Source organism: Colossoma macropomum, unplaced genomic scaffold (genome assembly GCF_904425465.1).
Source record: "Colossoma macropomum unplaced genomic scaffold, Colossoma_macropomum, whole genome shotgun sequence".
In the NCBI taxonomy this organism is placed as follows: Eukaryota; Metazoa; Chordata; class Actinopteri; order Characiformes; family Serrasalmidae; genus Colossoma; species Colossoma macropomum.
Genome location: NW_023494789.1, coordinates 49,936,862 through 49,961,825, shown reverse-complemented (window position 1 = coordinate 49,961,825; position 24,964 = coordinate 49,936,862). Strand labels below are relative to the sequence as shown.

The 24,964-nt window shown below is 41.9% G+C and overlaps 1 protein-coding gene across 1 annotated transcript; it reads right to left on the bottom strand.

Moving 5' to 3' along the window:
• Positions 1-6,727: 6,727 nt before the first annotated feature.
• gdf5 (growth differentiation factor 5) lies at positions 6,728-15,827 on the bottom strand. The gene is made up of 2 exons (XM_036569653.1): positions 15,437-15,827; positions 6,728-8,351 (listed from the first exon to the last, which is right to left on the bottom strand). The coding sequence occupies exons 1-2, from the start codon at positions 15,825-15,827 to the stop codon at positions 7,486-7,488; spliced, it is 1,257 nt and encodes a 418-aa protein (XP_036425546.1). The 3' UTR covers positions 6,728-7,485.
• Between the last annotated feature and the right edge of the window lie 9,137 nt (positions 15,828-24,964).

Here is a 24,964-nt window from a genome sequence, read left to right as displayed (position 1 = left end):
ACCTGGATAAACTTATTTAAGGTTCACAATCAGACCTTAGAACCACTGTTGGAGCTTTGAGGGAACATTTACACTGTTTGTACCTTGATGAACGAAAAATGCAGAGAACCTTTATTTCTAACAGTGTGTATTTGTTCTGTTTCAGACACAGACAGTCAAAAACATGCTGTTGTTTGTGAACGCTTCTCTGATTGTGTCAGAACAAACTGTATAATTGGAAAAATATCACAAAGCTGAATTGTATCAGTATCATCCAGCACCAGTAAAGAAAGGAAAGGTTACGGGTCAAAACAGCAATGCGGTCACTCCCAGATGAGTGAAGCTGAAGCTGAGCAAATGATGTTGTATGTTATTTAAGTCTGGCACTGAAATACTCAAGATGTAACGCCTACAATGCGCCACACATCAGCCCACAGTGTTAGTCCTCATCTTTCATCGAGCTAGAAGCTCTAGAGTAAATTCTTCCTCCTCCGCGGCCTTCTCAGTCGGCCGAGAAGAGAAAGCATGGCTGGCATACCACAATAAACATCATAAAAACATACATATATAAATGACCAAATAAACATCCCACAAGGGTGGCTGGAGAATATTCTGAGAGATTGCAGCTTCAGTCGCGATTGGAAACGTCCATGTATTTCTGCAGGTGTTGGCCATATTGGAACAGAATGAAGAGAGAGAGGGAGGAAAATGCAGGCGTTGGAGATTTGGCAGCACATTCGAAATACACAGCTCACACGTCCCGCCTCTCCAGATGTGCGACGTGGATTTATTGCGAGAGCCCGAAACATCTCCATTAATCCGTCTGGCCATGACGGAACCGCGTTACAAGACGCGATGATCATGCAGGGAGGGCAAATAAAAAGGCGGCTGAAAAATTATCTGTCTCAAGTGTCGGCAAAAGTCCAGAGATCCGAGACATGAAAGCATGAAAGTATGAAAGTCGTGCACACCATCGATCCATTAGGCTTGCGCTTGATTTCCCAGAAGTGGATCCCCAGATTTTCTGGCCTGCGAGAACCTCAGCACAGTAGCCAAAACTCAAGGAGGGGGGGACAAGTGAGGTTCAGAAGAGACAAGTCTGGGGAAGAAACCTCATGAGAGACAGCGAGAGAGATGAAAAGCAATGGAATCTTGGCCCGATTCTTCTTAAAAGGGCATTCTGGCCTAAAACTTGCATTGGTCATTTGTCATGTTATGTAATATTCTGTAGCGCAGCACTGGACCCCTTGGCCAGGTTTGATTTTGCGTCCGTTTTTGTCCATCGGTGTCCTCTCACTATAGCACTCAGCATGCATCATGCATATACAGTCAAACTGCATTTTTTGCTGATTTCCTAATTGAAAAAGTTAACACATCTAATACAGGGAATAAATGTAAATGTTTATCTTCAAATTTTAGCACACAATTTATTTATTTGCTGAGGTTAATATATTAGGGAAAAAAAGAAAACATACAGCATAAGGCACACATGTCAGGCTCGAGTCCTCGTGGGCCAAAAACATGCAGACTTCAGCACTCTGCCTCATTAAACACCCCTGATTCAGCTCATCAGCTCATCAGCAAGGCCTTCATGAACTGAAATCAGAGCGTTAGATGAGGGTAAACACTGATCTCCACAGCACTTTGGCCTGGAAGGTCCCCAGTTTGACATGCCTGGTATAAAGTGTGCCATTACTGATGCCCAGGCCTTATTTGTTCCCAAGATGTTAAATGTTACTTATGTAAAAGGCTAAAAAATACAAACCTGCAGCGTTAGCCATGTGACTTTCTTCTCAAGCCACAGTAACTGTAGACATTTGGTGTTTGCATCATCTTGTGAATCGGGTGTGAGTGAAGCTGGTCCAGGGGCCAACAGCTCTTAACTAAGAAGGTCTTAATTAATAACCACGTTGCAGCAAAGACCAGTTTTCAGAAAAGGCCGAAAGTTGTGCCGACATGCACCTAAGCCTGGCTTTACACAGTTAAACTTTCATGCAACTAGTTGCATGTTGTAAGTCGCCTGCAATATAATCTGAAAACAAAGTTGCATGCAACACGTTCAGTTAAACCACTAATTAAGCAAACTAGAAACTAATTTTGTTTGATATACCATATAGTTCTCTCTGTAACATCACATGTATGGTGTAATTTACATATATGCAGCATTTTTATCATCTTTGTAAGGTTTTCCCAGCTGTCATTGCTGTTATTTCCTCCCATTTGTACAGCACACTGCACACTGATCTGCAGCAAAAACACAGAGGTAGTTAGCATGGCTTGCAGCAGTTGGGTGACTGGTGTGCAGCTGTGTTTAGCCAAGGAGCTAACTTTGCAGTTGGCAAGCTGGCTGCCACAAAGAGCAAAACCACAAAAATAAAGTTAACAATATGGTTTCTCGACTGACAGTGAGTCATTCAGTCTCCCTTTTATGTGTTTAGTTTCGGGGAATACATTTGAAAAGGCTGATGCTTAGACACTAAAAGTAAGTGACACTATATGAGTCAGTGCTGCCATATGAAGCCCTTCAGAGGTCAACACGGTAAAAGCAGCGGCGATATTGGTCGACACGAATTTGCATGTCAAAGTTCTGGCATGAATTTATTCTGCAATGTGAAATCGCTAATTGTGGTGAAATAAATATAAGTCTGCCAAACATGAGTGCTAAATAAATAATATAAAAAAGTATGAATAAAAATAATCTGTGGCCATATTAACGCATGGGAACGAGAACCTAATGTTTGGCTCTGACTTAGTAAGTGGGAACGAGATAATTAATTCGTGACCACGACTTAGTAACATGTGGGAATGAGATACTTTAGCTTTGACCACAGCTTAATAAGGCATGATCTCATGGACATGCATTATGATCTCATTCCCCCCATGTTAATATGGTTTGACACATTTTTTTTATTTATACGGGATATCAAACAGCCTGCCCTAAAATATTCACCCCCCACTTTGATTGTAGTTTTTCATAAGTTCCTCTCACCTTCAAGATACATCATCAGGAGTGTTTTTCTAGTCTTTAAACTGTAAAGTCTCACTCTGGCTCTGCTGTAGGAGGCGAGTCGGCATGTTTACAACAGATTTAGCTTTAAGGAAATAAGTTCATGGCTTTGTTCATAAACGCTTTGAGATTTTTGACTAAACTCAGATTTAGAAAATAAGTGTGTTCTGCTAATGTAGCATCCTACATCCCACATCCTGCGGCAGTGTTTACATTTTTCATTCTGACCCCAAAAACACCTCTTCTTCACACTCTTCTCGTTATTTGGCTCGACTCGTTTATGAAGTGTGTACGTGGCTTCACCACGTTTCCATCTAAAACAGCGCACTCCATATATGCGTCCTCGGAGGGCCAGTAAAGGCATTGTAGGGGAGCGAATTGAGCAAGAGATGAGTTTTGCCCTGTAACCCAGCGGGAGGTCAGGAAGGAGGTTTGGGTCATGAACTTCTTGGAAAGAGGTTTTATAGGAGGGACAGAGCGAGGACTGTTATTCCTTGTTTTTACACAAGTACAGGGTGCCACTTCAGAATGCGGTCAGATCTGGACACTCCCGTCCTCTTTTATCACCTCGACGTTACCGCCTTCGCTTTTCTTTGTCTTTTCTTTGTGTCAGCTTTCTCTCTCCTTCATATGTGTACGTCTGTCTCTTTGCCTCCTTTTTTTTTTGGACCACTTAACTTTTTTTTCCAATAAATATTGGCCAGCTACATGATAAAATTCCTCAGACATCTGTCAAGGAAATATAAGACTGCATTTACAAAATGTTAAACATCGGTCAGGGTAGGCCTGCCAGATCTGATAACAGACACAAAGAGAGAGGGAAAGGTTCGGTATGAGGAAACGCGGCAGAAAGCCGCAAGAACTCTATAAAAGTTAGAGAGCCTCAAGATGTGGGATTAGTGGGTGTCCTCTGGCCGGCGCACGCACACAGACATGCTTTTGTCAGCTCTCCCAAAATATCATTGTGAAATCCACACAGGGTAATGGGTGGGCAATTAAAGTTGTATTCAATTAGGTCCCCCAGTAAAAACCAGCTCCGGCCTCAGAGCGAGCATGTGGTTCTGCTTATGTGTGGAAACACAACACCTTTCTATAAGACTATTCAATCCTGTTCTATATTATCCAGCTTGACACTTTGCCACAATCCAGGGCCACTTACAGTGACAACCGAAACCTAATCCCGTAAAACAAGTCATGTTTCTACTCTCGCAGTCTCTGAGAATATATAATATGCGTGTTATTTGTTATTAGACTTATAGACAGACAGTCGCTGCTGGGAAACGTTCACATGCTCAGTGCTCTGTAATTGCGTTAGGCCTGAAGATCTCAGGGAATGTACAGTATTGAGCAAAATTTATTGAGCAATTATTTATATGGGATGCCTTACTAAGTCGTGGCCACGACTTCATTATCTCGTTCCCATGCTTTACTAAGTCATGGCCATGACTTCATTATGTTGTTCCCACAATCCAGGGCCACTTACAGTGAAACCGAAACCTATTCCGGTAAAACAAGTCATATCATGTGACATATGATCTCATTCCCACGCATTAATACACCATGACCACGCATTATTTTTATTTGACATATGGTTTTACAAAAACCATATGTCAAAACCATCGTAAAGCAATACCTCAGGCAGTGAATTCATAACAATTTCATGTAATAACTTTCTGTCAGGGAGCTTTTAGAGGTGGACGTCTGGTTATGACTTTGTTTACATCTTAACTATTTAATCATGCAGATTATATTTTCAATTCAGCGGAATTCCCTTTAACCATTTCCAAATCTCTCCTGGAGGAAGTCCTGTATTTACAGTTACCGTCCAGTATCTAGTTTATCTAATCAGTCCTTCATTAAATTAAATCAGGTGCTGCTGATGGAACTCAACAGATCCATGTGATGTCTGCACTGGAGAGCAGCGAGAAGTCAGGAACCAAACCTGAGCTCTTCTAACTGGATTCATCTAAACTTCACATTCATAACTTTACTAAAAACAACACATACCTCTTACAGTTTACAGTATTTATGCTTATTTGTATTTATTCTAATGTTATACATTGTTTTTACTGGCAAAAACAGACTTACAGCCCAGATAAATAGCTTTAAACTAAGACTTTTGCACAGTACCATGTGGTAAAACAGAAATAAGAACCAGTAATTAAGTCAACTTACTATATATTTTATTAAAGAAAATAGCCTTTATGACAGAGTGAGTGGAGCGTTTGGCTTCGGAGGGACTTTGGCTAAACCAAAACATTCCTAAAAAACAAAAGTGCCAAAAAGTGTCTTTTATGTGACGCCAAGAATCCTTGAAGAACCTTTCAATGGATGGTTCTTTTGGAGAACCATTTCTGAAAATGAGATGTGTGAGTCTGGAGAACCTTCTTAAACTTTACAGAACCTTAAACTGGTACAGAGCCTTTACGTTATGTGAAAAATGGTTCTTCCACGGCATCAAAGAACACTTTGTGGCACCGTTTTTCAAAAGTGAAGAATAAAGCAGCAACAATACACGTCTCATTTTCTTAAAGTCTAGCACACAAATGTAGCTGTGAACCTCAGTAACATTTCTTTAGCTTATTTGTGAGAATAATCTCACTTTTTAAGACATTTGGTGAAAACTTTGTGACAAAAATTGGACTTTTCTGTTATTAACATGTAACGCTGTTCACCCAGCTATTTCATCTTCCCTTCACACTGTATATCCACCACATTTTTCTTCAAGATTATCCCTGGAATTGTATTATTATTATTATTATTATTATTATTATTATTATGGTACATACCGATCAAGAGATTGGAGAATGGCAGCTCAAGAAACTCCCTTCTTCTTTTACAAAAATGCATCGCTGTTATGAATACAGTGTATATATATTCCCTCAAATCTGAACCGGTTAAAGGGGCATTCCGGCCTAAAACTAGCATTTATTATGTTATTTGTCATGTTATGTAGTATTGTGTAGCGCAGCATTGCGTCCTTCAGCCTCATCGGTTTAACAGAATTCTTGATTTTATATCTTTTACATGTTTTCGTCCAAATGTTCTCTGACCACAAAACAGAAGTAGAGGCTAATAAATACAGACGAGATAAAAAAACATTTAAAGCATTTAAACATTCCTTCCACTTTCAAGATACATCATCAGAAGGGGCTTTTAGGCTACGTTCACATTACCAGGTTGAAGTGGACCAAATCCGATTTTTTGCCCTAATGTGACTCAGATCTGATGTTTTCAGGGCTGTGTGGACACAAAAATCTGATCTCTTCAAATCCGACCTGAGCCGCGTTCATATGTGGTCCTAGATCGGATACGTATCCGATTCGTGGCCATGCGACCTTAATGTGACGCTCAGATCAGAATTCATGCGCTTTTTTTACTCTGCGCGTGACCATCATTCAGCGTTACCATGGCAACAGCGCCGAACAGAAGTTAAAGCCTGTAAACGGTGGAAAAGCAGCTCATCTCACCTTTTTCTCCTTCGTCTCGCTCTAATAATGAAGCTGAGAGCTGATCAGAGTTAATTATCTTCTCAGCGAAGCTCGTTCTGCTCGTTAGTTTGTGCTGACGATGCACGTGATTCATTCACGTGACGTTACTGAGTAGGATGAGCTCATGAGGGTCATTTCAGGACACCAGTTCATCACATTAATGACAGATTTGAATCACTTACCTAAACGAGTGTGAACCATCGTGTCAGAGAGATCGGATTTGAGCAAAAAATCGGATTTAAGCAATGAGGCTTGTAATGTGAACGTAGCTTTATTGTTTTTAAACCAGAAAAATCTCACTTTTGAGACTGTTCCAGCGTGAACAGGCATGTTTACAACAGATTTAGCAATGGTTAGACTCCTTTTGGCCGGAGTGCCCCTTTACGGAAAACCTTTATATGGCTTTGTACATAACGCTTTGAGATCTTTAGTTAAATTTAACTCAGATTTGGAAAATAAGTATACATAATTCTGCTAATATAGCATCCTACATTGTTACAGAATGTCTTAAAAGGTCTCCTCAGTGATGAATGGCAGGCGCAGAGTGCCAGTCCTGCTTTACAGTTTCAGGTTATTGAACATGAGCCCACTGGCCTACATCCTTATGAAGCAAGACCGACGTCTTTTAAACTGAGCTGTAATGTAGGGTGTCCAATGTTTGAGGGGTGTACAGTCATTACAAAGGGATTAAATCACATCTAAAAGTGTTCAGTAATGATCAAAATCCTCTGTATGAAGTTACTGTGAGTTGCAAACAGTGTTTGGAGAGTTGCTGAGGGTTCTGTATCTCAAAAAAAGGTGAACCGCACTCATCACTCATTTGACATCATCATTAAAGAGGAGGACAGTTTTGCATCCAATGTCTCTAACTAGTCCGATGATGAGCTTAACACAAGAAGTCTGGCGGTCTCCATAGGGAGCACCTGTGAAGACATCTCACAATGTTCCAAAAGGTTCTCATGTGCTTCCAAACTTTGGGTCTTTAGCTTACTCCTCTAGCATTTGTCGCTACCTGCAGCCGCAGCTCTCTACAACCATGTCCTCATACTGCTTGTACACCACGTTATTGGCTGAGTCGATGTACAGGATACTGATAGGACTGAGTCTGGTGGGGACGCAGCAGGTGGGCGGTGTTGAGCGAGGATCCATGGAGTTCATGAGCGTCTGGATGATGGCGTGATTGGTGGGCTCCAGGTGGGAACGAATAGGAAAATCGCAGACTCCGTCGCAGTGGAAGGCCTCGTACTCCAGAGGTGCGATGATCCAGTCATCCCAGCCCATCTCCTTGAAGTTGACGTGCAGCTGCTTGCGGTTGCAGCGAGGCTTCGAAGCCTTCGGAAGCGGCTTCTTGGGGCGGGGAATCGGCGCTCGCCGCATCCTGCGCTGGGTGAAGAGGTACTCGTACACCGTCTTGTTGTCTTGGCCTGAACGGGCCTTGATCTCATTGTAAAAGAGCCCGCGCTTTTTCGTGCGGCTGAACACCACAAAGAAGGCCTTCTCTTTGGTCTGCCTTCCTGAGCGGCCCAGGCCGACCGACCTCAGGTCCAGCTGTCGCCCCCGGTCCACGGCCTCCAGCTCGAAGCAAAGCTGAGGCGTGTTCCTGAAGTTCTTGAACAGTTTCCAGATGTCAAACACCTCCCACTTTGGGACACTGTGGTCCTCGATTGGCCGAGACTGGAGCAGCGAAGCCCTCTGTTTACCTGCTGCGCAGGTGTATAGTCTCAGAGAGTTTACGCCCTCAGTGGGCGGGGCTTTATGAGGGTCCAGGAATGGCTTTCGGAGAATGCGTAATTCTGCTCCCAGCAGGCCCTCCTTCTCCAGAGAGCTGATGTTGAAGTAGTACCTCTGCCGCCTTAACAGGGACAAGCGCTCATCTGCAGAAGAAACAGAGGCAAATTTTGAAACTTACACTACAAAACATCATATCAAATAAAAACAGCACTATTAGAACAAAACCTGTATTTCTGGAATGGCCACTTCTATAGGAAATGGGAAAAAACATTCTTAAATGTTGCACTGAATCCAATTAAACAGGACTAATTCTGCACTCGTTTGTAATGAAAATGCAGTTTGGACAGAGGATATGTATTGGAGAGAATTGCAACTCAGTAATGTCTTCTGGGCTTGTCAAACACGGGCTGGGGGGGCGCATTTGAGCAAAATCATGGTTTTGTTATTATTTTTGAGCATTTTTGAACTCAAGTTATAGGACTTTGTAATGGTGCCTCCGCTTGCTGACCAGTCAGCTGTAATGCCAACCAATCAGCACTCAGTGGCAGCAATGCTAACCAATCAGGACTCAGTGGCAGCAATGCTAACCAATCAGCACTCAGAAGCAGTAATGCTAACCATTTAACACTCAGTAGCAGTAATGCCAACCAATCAGCTCTTGGGAATAGTAGTGTTAACCAATTAGCACTCAGTAGCAGTAATGCTAACCAATCAGCACTCAGCAGCAGTAATGCTAACCAATCAGCCTTCAGCAGCAGTAATGCCAACCAATCAGCTCTTGGGAATAGTAGCGTTAACCAATCAGCACTCAGCAACAGTAATGCTAACCAATCAGCACTCAGCAGCAGTAATGCTAACCAATCAACACTCAGCAGCAGTAATGCTAACCAATCAACACTCAGCAGCAGTAATGCTAACCAATCAGCACTCAGTAGCAGGAATGTCAACCAATCAGCACTCAGTAGCAGTAATGCTAACCAATCAGCACTCAGCAGCAGTAATGCTAACCAATCAACACTCAGCAGCAGTAATGCTAACCAATCAACACTCAGTAGCAGTAATGCCAACCAATCAGCACTTAGTAGCAGTAATGCTAACCAATCAGCACTCAGTAGCAGTAATGCTAACCAATCAGCACTCAGTAGCAGTTATGCTAACCAATCAGCACTCAGTAGCAGTATTGTTAGCACCCTACTGCCCACAACCTGTTTGCTGTAAAAAAAGAAAATACAAAGTTAAGTTTCCTTTGCTTTTTAGTGAAACACATCCGTCTGCTTTGTAAAATTAAAGTGGTTAGAAACTATTTAAAAATTTTCTTTTCAGCTGTTTAGCTCTGTTCATCCCATTCATCCCTCGCAGGTCCCCTCTGGTGTTTTCCAGTCTTGTTTTTGATATAATGAGAGAAATAAGAAGTGGCCAGGCTCCCCTTAAACCGGCTCTGGTTTGCATAGCAAGTGTGCTAGTTAGCTGAAGCTGAGTAAATTACAAACCAAAGCCCTGTAAAATTTGCTAAAACTTCTGCTGGATTGGCTATTAAACTGGCTAACTAGCATGCAAAGTACAGATAAACCAACCTCTTGCAGTTGTTTTGCCTCTTTTACTGCATTTACTGCATGTAGCGCTTTGGTTCTGTCCCTCAGATTGAAAGATTTCCTATAATGAGAGGCTCATCTGAAGCAGTTTTTTAGTAGGATTTACTTTTGGACAGTGTAATGCCTGCCGCTAATAACAAGACCAAACAGAAATGGTCAACTAAAGATTTGAGACTCAACTCGAACTCACATGAAGCGACTTGTGAGCGACTCTGATTGGAATTGAAGGCAGGTTGATTTGAGCATTGATGATTGTCATGGCCATCACCAGAAACAAACAACAGGGTCAAAACACAGACTGACAGGATTAGCAAAGCCACAGCCGTACCAGCAGGCGGGCAGGGTGCAACTGCAAAACAGCTGAACACAGAACACACGGTAAACACTAGAAACCAGAAAGAGGAAAACTGGAAACAAGCCTCAGTAATGCGGTAAACACACGCAAGAAGGTCCGAAGGAAAGGACGGGGACTGTATACACAGAGACGGTACCGCTGTGGCCTAACAAGACACAGGTGATGGGCGAGGAGTCAGGAGAGTTCCAGACAGGAGCGCAGGGCAGCGGCAGGGCAGGACCACCACAGAACAAAATTCACTTTTAGAAAGACAAACTTTAAAGGGCCCATATCATGGAAAACTGAATTTATTTATTCATTTGTTTTGTGAAATAAAAGGGTTTGATGTGGTTTGTGACAAAACAAATCATCTATTCCAGTCCATACAGTCCATATATCAAAACTAACCTGCAAAAACTGCCTGTTTTGAATTTGTTGTTTTTGTAATGTCATGAAAATCAATGCATTTAAACATTCCCACCAATTCCAGCTAACCATAGAGGTTGGAAAATGGTTATGTAAACATGAATGACTAATGTTTTTGGCATATAAAACAACACATCAAAACTATACCTCAGGGTAAAAAATAAAATGCAAGAAAAATGTGAGATATGGGCCCTTTAAGTAGGATATAGGCCCTAATTTACAATATAACATTAGTACATCACTGTTGTTGGAAGAAAACCTCGTATCTCCATTTTTGTCATTTTTCAGTTTTTTACATAATCTGAAAATGCCTGTTGCTCTTTACATTGTATGTAAATTTCATGATGAATGGACCAAAAGAAACGGCCCAAACTGACTCGGAAAACCGTCCGGTTCCATTGAGTTACATAAAAAGTAAAGTAAGTTTTTTCCTTCTCCTGTAAAGTTACTATTTTGGAGATACGAGGTTTTCTTCCCACAAAAGCGACATATCACCTTTAACTTCTTTTTTGCATGCCTGACTGTGTTTCCCTTTCTGCTTGCTAGAGAATATTTCCAATGAACAATTCAAAGAGTTAATTTTTATCCAGGCAGTGTTTACTTTCAGAACTCTATTAAAACCAGACCCGCTCGGCTCAGAGAGCCGATCATACTCTAAACAGAACTATTATCAACCTGCAGCTGTTTACCAGTGGGCACAGCACCACGACATATGGCATTCACTAATGCAAAGTGGGGAAAAAAAGAAAAGCAGCTGAAAAGTATGTTTCTGTGCGCGTGAAACAGGTGAGACGCAGATACGGAGGGAAGAGGAACTGAGGCAGCAACTATGGATGAAAATTCACTTGTGTTTATTATATTTAGGCTTTTTAAGTGCTTGAAATATAAAGTTGGCACAGTTTTCACACCAGAGTCATTTAAACGTCATCAAATTTGTTAAAGTGGATAAAAACCCAAGTATTTACTGAGTTGTTTACCACTCGTGTTCTGACAAGCCCCGCCCCCTGTGCTGACATTAGCCAGAACCTGCTTATGAATATAAACAACTAGCCAATCCATGTTCAGGGGGCGGGACTTGTGATCCAGAGACCTGTGAAGGAGTAGTAACAAATAGGGCTGCAAGATACATCGTTTTTATATTGAATTCCTAATTTATATCAAGAGCTGTCATTTTTCAAAAATTATAGCCTACATTATCAAAAACGTGCTAAATTTTAAGACAGGAAATTTAACGCAATAGAGTTGTATACTGCATGTAGGGTTAGACCAATCAGAGGCAACCAAACCTCCATGTGTTGTGACATCACAACCACAACTTACTGGCTTTCTGGCTCACTACATTAAGCGGTCAAGCTTCAAGCCGGAAAAAATGGATATTCTGGTCTTGGTAAAAAAAGGTCTGAACTTCAAATTTTAAAGAAAATTATCACAATTTAAACTGCAGTTGCAATATTAGCCAGAAAAATCGCAATTAGACTTTTTCCCTAAATCGTTCAGCCCTAAGCAGTAGAAGTAAATGGTTGTTAGACTACATTGACTAACCAAAAAACAATTTTAATTTAAAAAAAAGTCTCGAAAAACTCCCAGTGGAACTTTTCAGGAGCATCTTTTTAGCCTTGATTCCTCTAAAATAAAATGCTAATAAAAAGCTCCAGAGTGAGAGGTGATCCAACACAACAGCATGGAACTGAATGAGCAAGGAGCTAAATGCTAATAACATTTCTTACAACAAGCCAGAAAAAATGGATATTCTGGTCTTCTTGGTAAAAAAAGGTCTGAACTTCAAACTTAAAAAAAAATAATAATTGTAATTTAAATCGCAGTCGCAATATTAGTCAGAAAAATCGCAATTAGACATTTTCTCTAAATCGTTCAGCCCCAAGCAGTAGAAGTAAATGGTTGTTAGACTACAGTGACTAACCAAAAAAACAGTTTTAATTAAAAAAGTCTCAAAAACTCCCAGTGGAACTTCTCAGGAGCATTTTTTAGCCTCAAATCCTCCAATATAAAATGCTAAAGCTCCAGAGTGAGAGGTGATCCAACACAACAGCATGAAACTGAATGAGCAAGGAGCTGAATGCTAACAACTAAAAGGTGTTCAGAGGAAAGAGGCAAAACAACTTGAAACGGTAGTATGTATGTAGTTTGGATAGCAAGTATGCCAGTTAGAGCCATAGGTAACCCAGCTGAAGTTCAGTTACAGATCACTTTCTTGTAAAACTGGCTAAAACCTCAGCTGGATTAGCTATTATGCTAGTTAGCATACTAGCTATACAAACTCTACTGACTACCCGTTTCAGCAGTGCTGCTTTCCTTTAAACGCAGCATTTACTGTGTGTAGCGCTTCAGTTCTGTCTCGTTATCTGAAGTCTTTGGCAGGTTTTTGGTAGGAGTTTAATGAAGTATCTGACGCTGTGAAATGTTGTTGCATTACTGTAACATTACTGTGTCTTTCATAAATCCAGCAGGGCTGTAAACAAACGTAGTAGCAAATAGGAAGCAGGCAAAGGAGCACACACTGCAAAAAAAGGCATCTTGTCAAGTGAAATGATGAATATCTATGGCAATATCTAATATTTACCATTGTAAGATGGCTGTGCACTTATTATAAGAGTATCCAGCTCATTTCTACAGACTCTCCACTTGTTTTCAGTGATTTCATTAAGTAAAATGGCCTCACTATACTGGCAGATAATGTTGCTGGTTTCAAGCACATTTCTTACAACAAGCAACATTATCTGCCACTATAATGAGATAATTTTACTTAATTAAATTACTTAAAACAAGTAAATAATGTTTAGAAATAAGGTAAATAATCTTAAATAAAGCTTACAACCCAAGTATTTACTGAGTTGCTTCCCGCTGGTGTTCTGACAAGCCCCGCCTCCTGTGCTGACATTAGCCAGGATTAATGTTGGCCAGAACTTCAACCTGCTTATGAATATAAACAACTAGCCAATCCATGTTCAGGGGGCGGGGCTTGTGAGCCAGAGACCTGTGAAGGAGCAGTAACAAATAGGGCTGCAAGATACATCAGTTTTATATTGAAATCCTAATTTATATCGAGTGCAATTTTCAAATTGCAAGAGCTGTCATTTTTTTTTAAATATATTAAAAATAGTTCATTTTTAAAATTCTAAATAGTTTCAAGTACATTTCTTACGACAAGCAAAACTATCTGCCAATACAGTGAGATAATTTTACATAATAAAATCACTTAAAACAAGTTAAAAATGTCGAGAAATATGGTAAATAATCTTAAATAAAGCTTACAACAATCTCAACAGGAGAAATATTAGATTTATCGACTGTTTAAGATAATGTTACTTGACATCCCATTTTTTGCATTTATAAACACTATTTTTGTGCCTTGGCATTTCTCATTTCTCATTTTCCATTGATTCAGTAGATTAACCAAAGCTACACTCTTAAAAAGTTCTTAAAGACAGTGGTTCTATGTAGAACCCTGAACACTCAAAGAACCATTTGCATGCTTAAATGGTTCTTTGCATGGTGAAATGGTTCTTCAGATTGCTGGAGAATGTGCTGTATATGGTTTTTGAAAATAGTTCTATGTACCACCAAAAAAGGGTTCTGCTATTGTTACGAGGTCAGGCTACTAACAGTAGAAGGTGCTATATAGAACCATACACAACACATTCTGCATCGATGTGAAGAACCATTTCACATTTCATGCAAAGAACCACAGAAGCATGCAAATGGTTCTATATTGAGCTCATGGTTCTAAATAGAACCATTACCTTTACTAAAGAACCCTTGAAGATCCATCTTGTACAGCTAACAGTTTATCGTTGAAGGTTAACGCTAAATGAGGGGCGGCTGTCGTCTTCTACGCAAAGTTAGTTATTTTCTGCTCAGTGAATGATGTGGAAGCAGGTCGGCTTGTCGAGGAAACACTGAGAACAGAGAGATATCGTTTCTAACTCAGCTGGCACGGTTAGCCTAGCCGCACACAGCCATGTCTCAGAGTTTCAGAGTAAAATATCACACAGTAGGAAGACGCTCACTGAGTGAGAAGCCACTGAGCTGCCGGGTTATTAGCTACACCTACCTTGTACCTCTCACTGGCTTCTTTATCCTTATCTGCCTCTTACACCCTCTAAACGCTAACGTTGCTAGGCTAAACGCAGAGACATGAGCATCTGTGAGAATCTCTGCCCAGCTTTTGACAGTGTCAGCTGTTTTCGTTATAGAGGTTTACGTTTAAGTAAAATGTTTGGAGCCAAGCGTTAATGACTAGAATGGAAATGAGGAAGGTCATTTCCTCACAAGTGCACTCGAGAAGAAGATAAGTTTCAAGTTTTAGTTTAAAGGATTACAGTTTGCAAAATGTTAAGATCAGTAAATGTTAGGTAGTCCTTGCCCTGTCAGCCACTCCATTCAACAAAAACATGCATTTCTGGAAATGTAAATATGGAAAAACCCTGCTTATCTCACAATATTAATTCATTGATTTAATTGCAAACATTTATACCAATGTAGCCATAAATGTTTATATTTATTACAATAGTTCAGGAAATGATTCATTCACATAAATGCATCCATGTATAGACAGATATATAGATATATAGATAGATACATAGATAGACAGAGAGATAGACAGACAGGTAGATAGATAAATAGACAGACAGGTAGATAGATAGATAGATAGATAGACAGACAGACAGACAGACAGACAGGTAGATAGATAGATAGATAGATAGATAGATAGATAGATAGATAGATAGACAGACAGGTAGATAGATAGATAGATAGACAGATAGACAGACAGACAGACAGACAGACAGGTAGATAGATAGATAGATAGATAGATAGATAGATAGATAGATGGATGGATGGATAGATAGATAGATACCTTGCCCTTTGTCCACGAAGCTGGTGATGGTGTTGGCCATTCCGGCCTCGTGCAGCGCGCTTGCGTTCACTGCTCCGCTGGACAGAGACCAGTAGAGGGACAGCATGTAGTCGTGCGGAGTCACGAGCGGGTGCGCGCGCGCGCCCTTCTCCTCGTGCGCGCCTCGGGTCTTGGCGCCCTTGCGCGCCGCAGGTTGCGCGGCCGCGCTCCGTCTCGCGCTCTCGGAGGCGGAGGGCGGCTGTTGCGCGGTAGCACGCGCGGCCACCGGTGCACCGGCGCGGATGCGCGAGAGTCTGAGCGCGGGGCGCGGCGCCTCTGGCACGGCGCTCGCGCACGGCAACAGCAGCAGCAGGAGCAAGAGCAGCGGAGAGATGCGGCTCGCGCCTCTCATCGTGTGATGGTGGTTGGGGGCGCGCGGACGCTCTCGCGCTGCGGCCGCGCAGCATGAAGGGGCGCGAGGAAGCGCGCGCGCGGGCTCAGAGCGGCGCTCCACAGGAGCATGGTGGAGGAGTGCAGCATCCGGAGCCGCGGAGTGACGGACACATCGGAGAGAGAGAATGAGAGAGAGACACACTGTATGGCTGGATGTGTTATCTCTCTGTCTCTCTCTCTGTATCGGTAAGTATCTCTCTCTCTGTATGTCTGTCTGTCTGTAGGTCCGTTCGCTCGTGCAGGCTGAGCTCCTCTGCTCGGAGTTTCTGTGAGAGACCTGTTTAAATCTCCAAAACGGAAGAATGGCGTAATGCTCTCTCTCTCTCTCTCGCTCTCTCTCTCTCTCTAAATTCACTCACTCTCCTTTTCTCCCCCCTCTCTTCCTCCCTCTCTCTCTTTTCTCTCCTCCTCCTCTCTTTCTCTCTCTATTTTGTCTCCTCCTCCCTCTCTCTCCTCTCTCTCTGTCTCTCTATCTTCACTCTCACTCTCCTTCCCTCTCTCTCCTCTTTCACTCACTCTATTCCTCTTCTTTTCCCCTCTTTCTCCCTCTTACTTTCCCTCTCCCTCCCCCCTCTCTCTATCTTCACTCTCACTCTATTTTCTCCTCTCTCTCTCTCGTTCCCTTTTCCTCTCTCTCTACTTTTTCCTGTTCCTCTATCCCCCCTTTCATCCCTATCTTTCCTCTTTTTTATATTCTCCTTTTCCTTTTTCCCTCTCCCTCTTACTTTCTTTCTTTCTCTCTTCCCCTCTCTCTCTCTGTTTACTCCACCTCGTTTTCCCCTTTTATTTCCCCCTTTTCCCCTCTCTCTGTCTCCTCTCTTCATTCTCCTTCCCGTTTTTCTTTTTTCCTCTCTCTCTCCTTTCTCTCTCTTTCTCCTCTCCCACTTTCCTTCTCTCTCTTCCCTCTCTCTCTCTCTCTCTCTCTCATTTTGAACCTGGTCCAGTGAAAACAGTGGAGACTCTCTCACTCGCGCTCACAGATGTGCAGGTGCTGGGTTTCGGCTCGGTCCTGAGCGCAGGCCGGGGCCGGGATCCTAAGGCGAACTGGTTTAATTACTCTCTGATGTCATGCTGTCCGAGCTCATTTAGGTGCGATATTTCTTCTTAAACCTGCTTTCGTCTTTCCACTGGAGCTCAGTGGCTGCTTTAAAGCCACTGAACAGCAAAGCTTTCGGTGGGCGAAGGCAGAGCTCAGTTAGGCTCACATATGAAAATGAATTTGATATGAATTTTAAAAACCTGTCCTGCTGCTTTGGACATGCACTCCTTAACACAAAATATATGCTTTATATTTCTGTTATCCAGGTCACTGTATAGCAGTTACACCTGTAAGTGTCGACTGTAAGGACATGAGTTAAAGGGCTCCAGTCAGGTTCTCCGCTGCAGTCCTGAAGGCCCAGACTGGAAACCTCTGCCTTCATCTCTTTTCCTACAGGTTGACTTTTACAGATGTAATTTAAGCTGTTTAACCTGCACCTCCACATTTTTGCTCTCTTCCAGATCCATGATTTGTAGCAAATTGAACGTAGCGTTCATGCTATAAATGTCACAGAAGGTCGGCTAAGCCATATCGTCAATTATTTACTGGGTCATGGTCATTATTTCCTGAACACATTCCATAACAACTTCTCACACATTCAGCTGAACTTTCTCATTCCCTTTCCTTTAAACTCAAAATAAGTAAAATGTACTCAGTGAACGCTTAAAAGTAAAGTAAAGTGTTTTGGTTATAAACATTAACGAAGCTTCATTAAAAGAGAATACCAATACTAATTTGGCAAAAATCGGTGTGTGAGATGTAAACACACTGGCTCACAATCTCCATTCTAGTTCATCCAAAAGGTGTTTGATGGGGTTGAGGTCAGGGCTTTGTGAGGGCCAGTCAAGTTCTTCCACACCAAACTCACCCAGCCAGGCCTTTATGGAGCTTGGATTGGGGCTCAGTCATGCTGGAACAGAAAAGGTTCTTCCCCAAACTGTTCACACAAAGTTGGAAGCTTATAATTGTCCAAAATGTCTTGGTGCTGAAGCATTAAGATTTCCCTTCACTGGAACTAAGGATTCTAGACAGACCAACCCCTGAAAAACAGCCCCATATCATCATCCCTCCTCCACCAAACTTTACAGCTGGCACAGTGCAGTCAGGCAGGTAACGTTCTCCTGGCATTCGCCAAACCCAGACTCGTCCATCAGACTGACAGATAGAGAAGCTGATTCGTCACTCCACAGAATACGTTTCCACTGCTCCAGAGTCCAGCGGCGGCGCTTTACACCCCTCCATCCGACACTTGGCATTGCGCTTGGTGATGAAAGGCTTCAGTGCAGCTGCTCGGCCATGGAAACCCTGCCATGAAGCTCCCGGCACTTTACGTGGTCTGACACTTTGTGGCTGAGCTGCTGTGGTTCCCAAACACTTCCACTTTTCAGTAATACCACTAACAGTTGATTGTGGAACATCTAGGAGGGAAGAAATTTTGCAAACTGACTTGTTGCAATGGTGTCATCTTAATACAGAACCATGGTCAAATTTAGGGAGCTCTTTAGAATGACTCAATTCACAAAGGCAGACACCTGTGGTTAAGGGGTGTGTCCCAATACTTTTGTCCATACAGTGTGTATGGACAAAAGCGTATACAAAACTGAATATAATGTGTCCACGCTTTATTACAGCTTATAGTGTTTTCAGGAGACTCACTTTCAGTTTCTCAAAGAATCTGCAGACACACCTCCAGAGTTCAGTCTTAGAAGCTGGTTGATCATTTTTTGAAGTAATCAAACACATTCAGTGGTGTTGAGGTCTGGACTCTGGGGTGGTCAGTCCATCGTTCAGCTTCTTTGTTTGATGTGTCCGTCTCCTTTTCTCAGTGAGGTTCTTCTTGAACAGCTACACATCCTTTCAGACCCACAGCGCTGAGTCGTCTTCTCACAGTGGAAGGATGGACAGAAACACCTGTGGATGTTTTCAGATCTGAAGCAGCTTGATTTTCTCCTCTCTCTCAGAGATGAAAGCTTTAAGTGCTGTTTATCTGATGGCAGTTTTGGTGTCTACCAGCTCTTCCAGGTGGTTGTTAGGAGGCACATTTTCTCTGTGGCTTTGAATCAGTTTTTCTTTTTCCTACTTTATGCAAAGGGATTATCTCATGTCTGAATATCTAATCCCCAAGGCACAAAACTTTTGCACAACTGTACGTTTTAGGCCGAAACCTTCTTAAAAGTATTGTAAATCAACGTCTCAGGCATCAGTGAATTCATAACCACTTCATGTAGTAACTTTCTGTGAGGGAGCTTTTAGAGGTGGACGTCTGGTTCCTATCACCACCACTGTGAACAGTTCTGACTCGGTAAGTTTCTCTAGAACGTAGCGTTTCACACCAAACCACCCTGAATGACTTTGTTTACATTGAATTAATTATGCAGAAACTTTGGTGGAATTCCCCTATAAGCCAACCACTTAATGTTGGGTCACTAAATTCCACTCACACTCCAGATGTTTTGCAATATCGTGTCATATTATGTCACATTAGTCATAAACAGTTCCTACAGTTATTTGGTGGGATGTCATATCAGATGAATGTTATCAGCGTGTTCTCTGTCTCTGGAACTCTTTCACACATAAATCTCACGCTGCAGAGATCTAGGCACATTAGTTTATCGCGCCATTAATCTGATTGCTTTAACTAGAGTCATAAATACAGAACCGCACTGCAGAAATAATTAGATGCCAGAAGCCGGGCTAAGGTTTGAGATTTGGCAGGCGCTCGTGTCTCTTGTGTTTTGAAACAGAAACTACAAGCTATGTTTTATTGGTGGAAACGTTCCCATGCTGCATGCGCTGAGTACTGCTCACTGCATAACGAATGCTGACCGTAAAAAAGCTCCACTGGTCTCATTCTATCAGGTGGCAGCGAGCAGGAGCTTGGTGTTGTTTTAACCTTTAACGTACAGCACTGAGACTGTTGTAAATGTTTCCAGCTCCAGATAGTTTAGGCCACAATGAAGGTTTGGTGTTGATCTTTAGCCCAGTCAAGAATCAAAAAGGACAATACCAGAAATAAGAATTATCATAAGAAAAACTAGAAAATGCATTTTCTGAAGGAAACACAGAAAAACAGTTCCCACTTCCTGCTAGGTTGCTAGGTGGTTACTATTGTATCCAAGGTGGTTGCTAAGGTGTTGCTGGGTGGTTCTTAAGGTAGCACAGGTGGTTGCTATGGTGTTGCTTAGGGTTTGGTATTGTATCCCAGGTGGTTGCTAAGCAGTTGCTATGGTGTCCTAGGTGGTTGCTAAGGTGTTGCCAGGTGGTTGCGATGGTATCACAGGTAGTCGCTACAGTGTTGCTAAGCAGTTGCTATGGTGTCCCAGGTGGTTGCTAGGCGACTGCTAGGCGGTTGCTATTGTATCCAAGGTGGTTGCTAATGTGTTGCTGGGTGGTTGCTAAGGTTGCACAGGTGGTTGTTTTGGTGTTGCTAAGGCTTTGGTATTGTATCCCAGGTAGTTGCTAGGCGGTTGCTGTGGTGTCCTAGGTGGTTGCTAAGGTGTTGCTAGGCGGTTGCCATGGTATCACAGGTAGTTGCTACAGTGTTGATAAGCGGTTGCTATGGTGTCCCAGGTGGTTGCTAGGGGCCTGCTAGGTGGTTGCTATTGTATCCAAGGTGGTTGCTAATGTGTTGCTGGGTGGTTGCTAAGGTTGCACAGGTGGTTGTTTTGGTGTTGCTAAGGGTTTGGTATTGTATCCCAGGTGGTTGCTAGGCGGTTGCTATGGTGTTCTAGGTGGTTGCTAAGGTGTTGCTAGGTGGTTGCCATGGTATCACAGGTAGTTGCTACAGTGTTGCTAAGCGGTTGCTATGGTGTCCCAGGTGGTTGCTCGGGGTCTGCTAGGTGGTTGTTATGGTGTCAAAGGGGGTTGCTAAATTGTTACTAGGCAGTTGCCATGGTGTATGAGGAGTTTCTTAAGTCGAGGGATGAATAAACGACACACAGAGGTGTTCGGGTCGGTGTGGCTGTGCAGTAGAGTTTGAGGTCCTACCCTTAGTAAGTACTTGTAGGTTAGTGGCTGTCGGGCAAAGAAGTAATAGAGTTTGTGTGGTGGCGAAAATGAATGGGAGTCTATGGGAGAGAAAGGGTGGGAAAAGAAGACGAACAAATGAGTGCAGATCAGAACAACACTGAATTTGTGCTTGGGGGGCTGCCCTGAGATAGAATATGTGAAATGCTGTTTTTTTGGTCAAGCAGATTATCAAGCAATTTGTCACCCTGTTCATTTCTATGGGGAAAAAAAAATCAGCAAAATTCCATTGCTACACAGAATCCGTGCATCCAATTAAAAAGCCGCATAAAAGCATGAATCACACAATCAGAGCAGACAATCTGGAGTTGGAACGGTTTTGGTATCTCAAAAACTGCGGGACGAGTTACGTGGCAAAGCAGAAAAATAAGACTAAAAGAGAAGATAAATAATATAAATTGAATAACAATATAGTTGCTTATTGCTTTGCTCTAGAGTGGTGGTGATAGGAACCAGGGGTCGCCATGACTACAACACAAATATAGACATTTTATTTACTATCCAAAACCACCAGTGAACCTACACGAGTCTTCTAAGCTTTTATGTGTAAAGCTGATGATGGTAATATAGTGGTAAAACTTTGCCTTATAATGCCCTACATGTATCTCTCCAACATAAAAAAGTATGTTTTAGACCAAAACATTCTCAAAATCTTCGCAAAACAAAGACAGCTCTTACACTGCAAAAAATGGTGTCTTGTCAAGTGAAGTGATCTTAAATTTAGTCACTATATCTAATATTTCCCATTTTGAGATGGTTGTGCACTTATTATAAGATTATCTAGCTTATTTCTAGACATTTTTACTAGTAATTTTATTTATACACTAGTAAGTAAAATGATCTCACTGTAGTGGCAGATAATTTCTTAAAACAAGCAAAATTATCTGCCATTACAGTGAGATAAATTTACTTTAAAAAATTGCTCAAAACAAATAAGAAATGTCTAGAAATAAGTTAAATAATCTTAAATTGAGCTTACAACAATCACAACAGGTGACATATTAGATTTATTGACTATATTCAAGATAATATTTCAAGAAAAAGGTACTATTTTTGCAGTGTATGCTCTTATCTCTTATTTGAGTGCTAACAGCGCCCACCGGTGGAGAACCTTCAGCCTGCTAAACCTGTGTAAGTGAGTGTGTTGCCTTGCATCTAATAATGTCTCAGTCATCAGGCAGTGAATTCATAACCATTTCATGAAGTAACTTTCTGTGAGGGAGCCTTTTAGAGGTGGACGTCTGGTTCCTATCACCACCACTCTGAACTATTCTGGCTTTAGAATAAAGTATTTCATATCAAACCTCTCTGAATGACTTTGTTTATCTTAATCATTTTAATAAGCAGCAATTTTGTGCAAATTGGTGGAATTCCCCTTTGAGCTGGAAGACTGAGTTCAGCACAATGATTCTTATTACATTATAGGGCCGGAATCATCTTAAACATTTTAATAACTATTTGTCAGCCTGGCTTTTATGAATTGAGCCTTTCCACACTCTTAAAAAAGATGGTCCTTCAAGGGTTCTTTAGTGAGGGCAATGGTTCTATAGAAGACAAAGGACCATTTGCAGGCTTAAATAGTTCTTTGCATGGTGAAATCGTTCTTCAGGTTGATGGAGAACATGTTGTGTATGGTTCTTCATTGCACCAAAAAGGGTTCTGCTATTATTACGATGCCAAGCTTGTAACAATAGAAAAACCCTTTTTGGTGCTGGATAAAACCATTTTCAAAAAGGTTTATCATAGAACCATGCAACACCATAAATCTGAAGAGCAATTTCACTACGCAAAGAACCATTTAAGCATGCAAATTGTTCTTTGAGTGTTTATAGGTGTTATATGGTTCTATACAGAACCTTTTTGAAAATGGTTTTATCCAGCACCAAAAAGGGTTCTTATATTGTTACAAGCTTGGCATCGTAATAATAGCAGAACCATTTTGGTGCAATATAGAACACATTCACTATCAATCTGAAGAACCACTTCACCATACAAAGAATCCTTTAATCATGCAAATGGTTCTTTGAGTGTTCATGGTTCTGTATAGAACCACTGTCTTTACTAAAGAACCCTTGAAGAACCATCTTGTTTAAGAGTGTAGGTACAGTTCAACCATTCATTAATGTAGCCAACATATTTTGAGATTGTCATGAGCTTATTTGACTTATTTTTAGACTTTTTACTGTTTAAAGTCATTTTATCTACTGAAACTGTCTGATTCTGTTGGTGTGTGATTCTGATTTTCTTTTCAAGCATTACTGCCAATAGACTGACAGTTTCATTAGATCAGGGATCGCAACTCAAATGTTAAGAAGAGCCATTTTGCCCTTTCAACAAAAATCAATCCACTTTGGGAGCCTCAACATTTTATGTCCATTTTACCATCTTGGCTGTAAATATGTCTCAGTATGTGCTGATGTGCTAGAATAGGCTAAAAAAATAATATAAACCACAACACAGACTGACTTTGCTCTGCTTTAAGCTTTAGCTCAGCTACAGCTGCTTTTCTCACATCTCCAGCAGGAAACTTTTCCACAAAAGTAGAATTTCTTGTAAAATGTCTCTCAACGTTCGATTCTTAACGAGGCTGAAGTCGCTTCTCATTCACCAGCTTTTTGTTTTAATTTTCCCGTTCCACCTTAAATGGTGCCTGAGGCGCCAGAATGTAACTTCTGCACTATTTAAGGTGGAACGGGACAAAAACTACTTCATTTTTGCAACTTTTTAGTGTTTGACCGTTTTTCGCTGCAGATTAAACGTATCAGGAAACCAGCTGGAGTGATTATAAATGCAAATAAGTTCATTTTAGTTATGGATGTTCGTCTTAAATCTCTCTCTTTGCCTTTTCGTTAGCTACTAGCTAGGTGAGACTATTGTCTGCGTTGCTATGGTGACCAGCAGTCTGCAGGGTTAAAGGGTTAATTAGCAGTTCTACTTTAACTCCAGGAGGATTATTTTATTTTTACCTACAAATCTAATTCTGCCGTGGAGTCAAACAGGACAGTACAAGAGACGCATGCCGACCCCTGATCTAGAAGAACTTACTTAAAAGAGTAACAAACATCTAGAAATTAGTTTAAAAAATCGTATAATATTCTTACAACCATCTCCTAATGAGAAATATTAGATATATCGACTAGACTTAAGGTGTTTTTCCCAGGATATCATTTCTCACAGTGTAAAATATGGACTTTCCAGCTAAAACCTCCGCCTGTCTGCAGGAACTGCGAAGGGCCGGTGTCTCCTGTGCCATATGGACTGCTGGCAAAGGTATGCTGCAAACACCCACACCCGCAAACGCCCATTCCAAGTCTTCCTTTACGACACCAGCACTCGCACTATAATGGCCACTTCAAAAGGCCAAGCTCCACCTCCAGAGGAGCAGCACAGAGAACCAGGAGTGTTTATGCAAGAAACAAACTGGTCTCTAAGCCGTTCGGAGAGATGAGCGCTCCCATTCTGGATCGCCAGGGTGAAACTCGGGACGTACACATAAACACGCTCACCCAGGGGTGAAAACCTCAGCGCTGGCCAGCGTGCCGGCATTCAGAACAGTGAACGCAGCACATTCCCTGTCCGACCGTCCTGGACGTCTTCTCCTCTCAGGATGTTTTGAGAAGAAGGCTGGGAGGGAGAGGAGGAAATGTGCCCTGGCCTGTGGTTTATCCCGCTCTCCGGTAGCATATGAGGGCAAGAACATTCCTTTTGTGCCAGTATTCCTTCGGCCTACGTTATTGCCACACTACTGCAACATCTCTGCACAGAGAAAAGCCTTCTTCAGTGGGATGTTACTCAAAAGATGTCCAAAAGTTTGTAGACGGCAACGTTTCTTCTGAAATGAAGGTGTTAATAGTGAGTTTGTGCTGCAGTAACAGCCTCTACTCTTCTGGAAAGGCTTCTAGATGTTGGAACATTTCTGTGAGGATTTGATTGAGCATTAGTAAGGTCAGGTACTGATGTTGGATGGTCAGTTCTGGGTCACTCCAACTCATCCCAAAGCTATTGGATGGAGCTCCATCACTCCAGAGAAC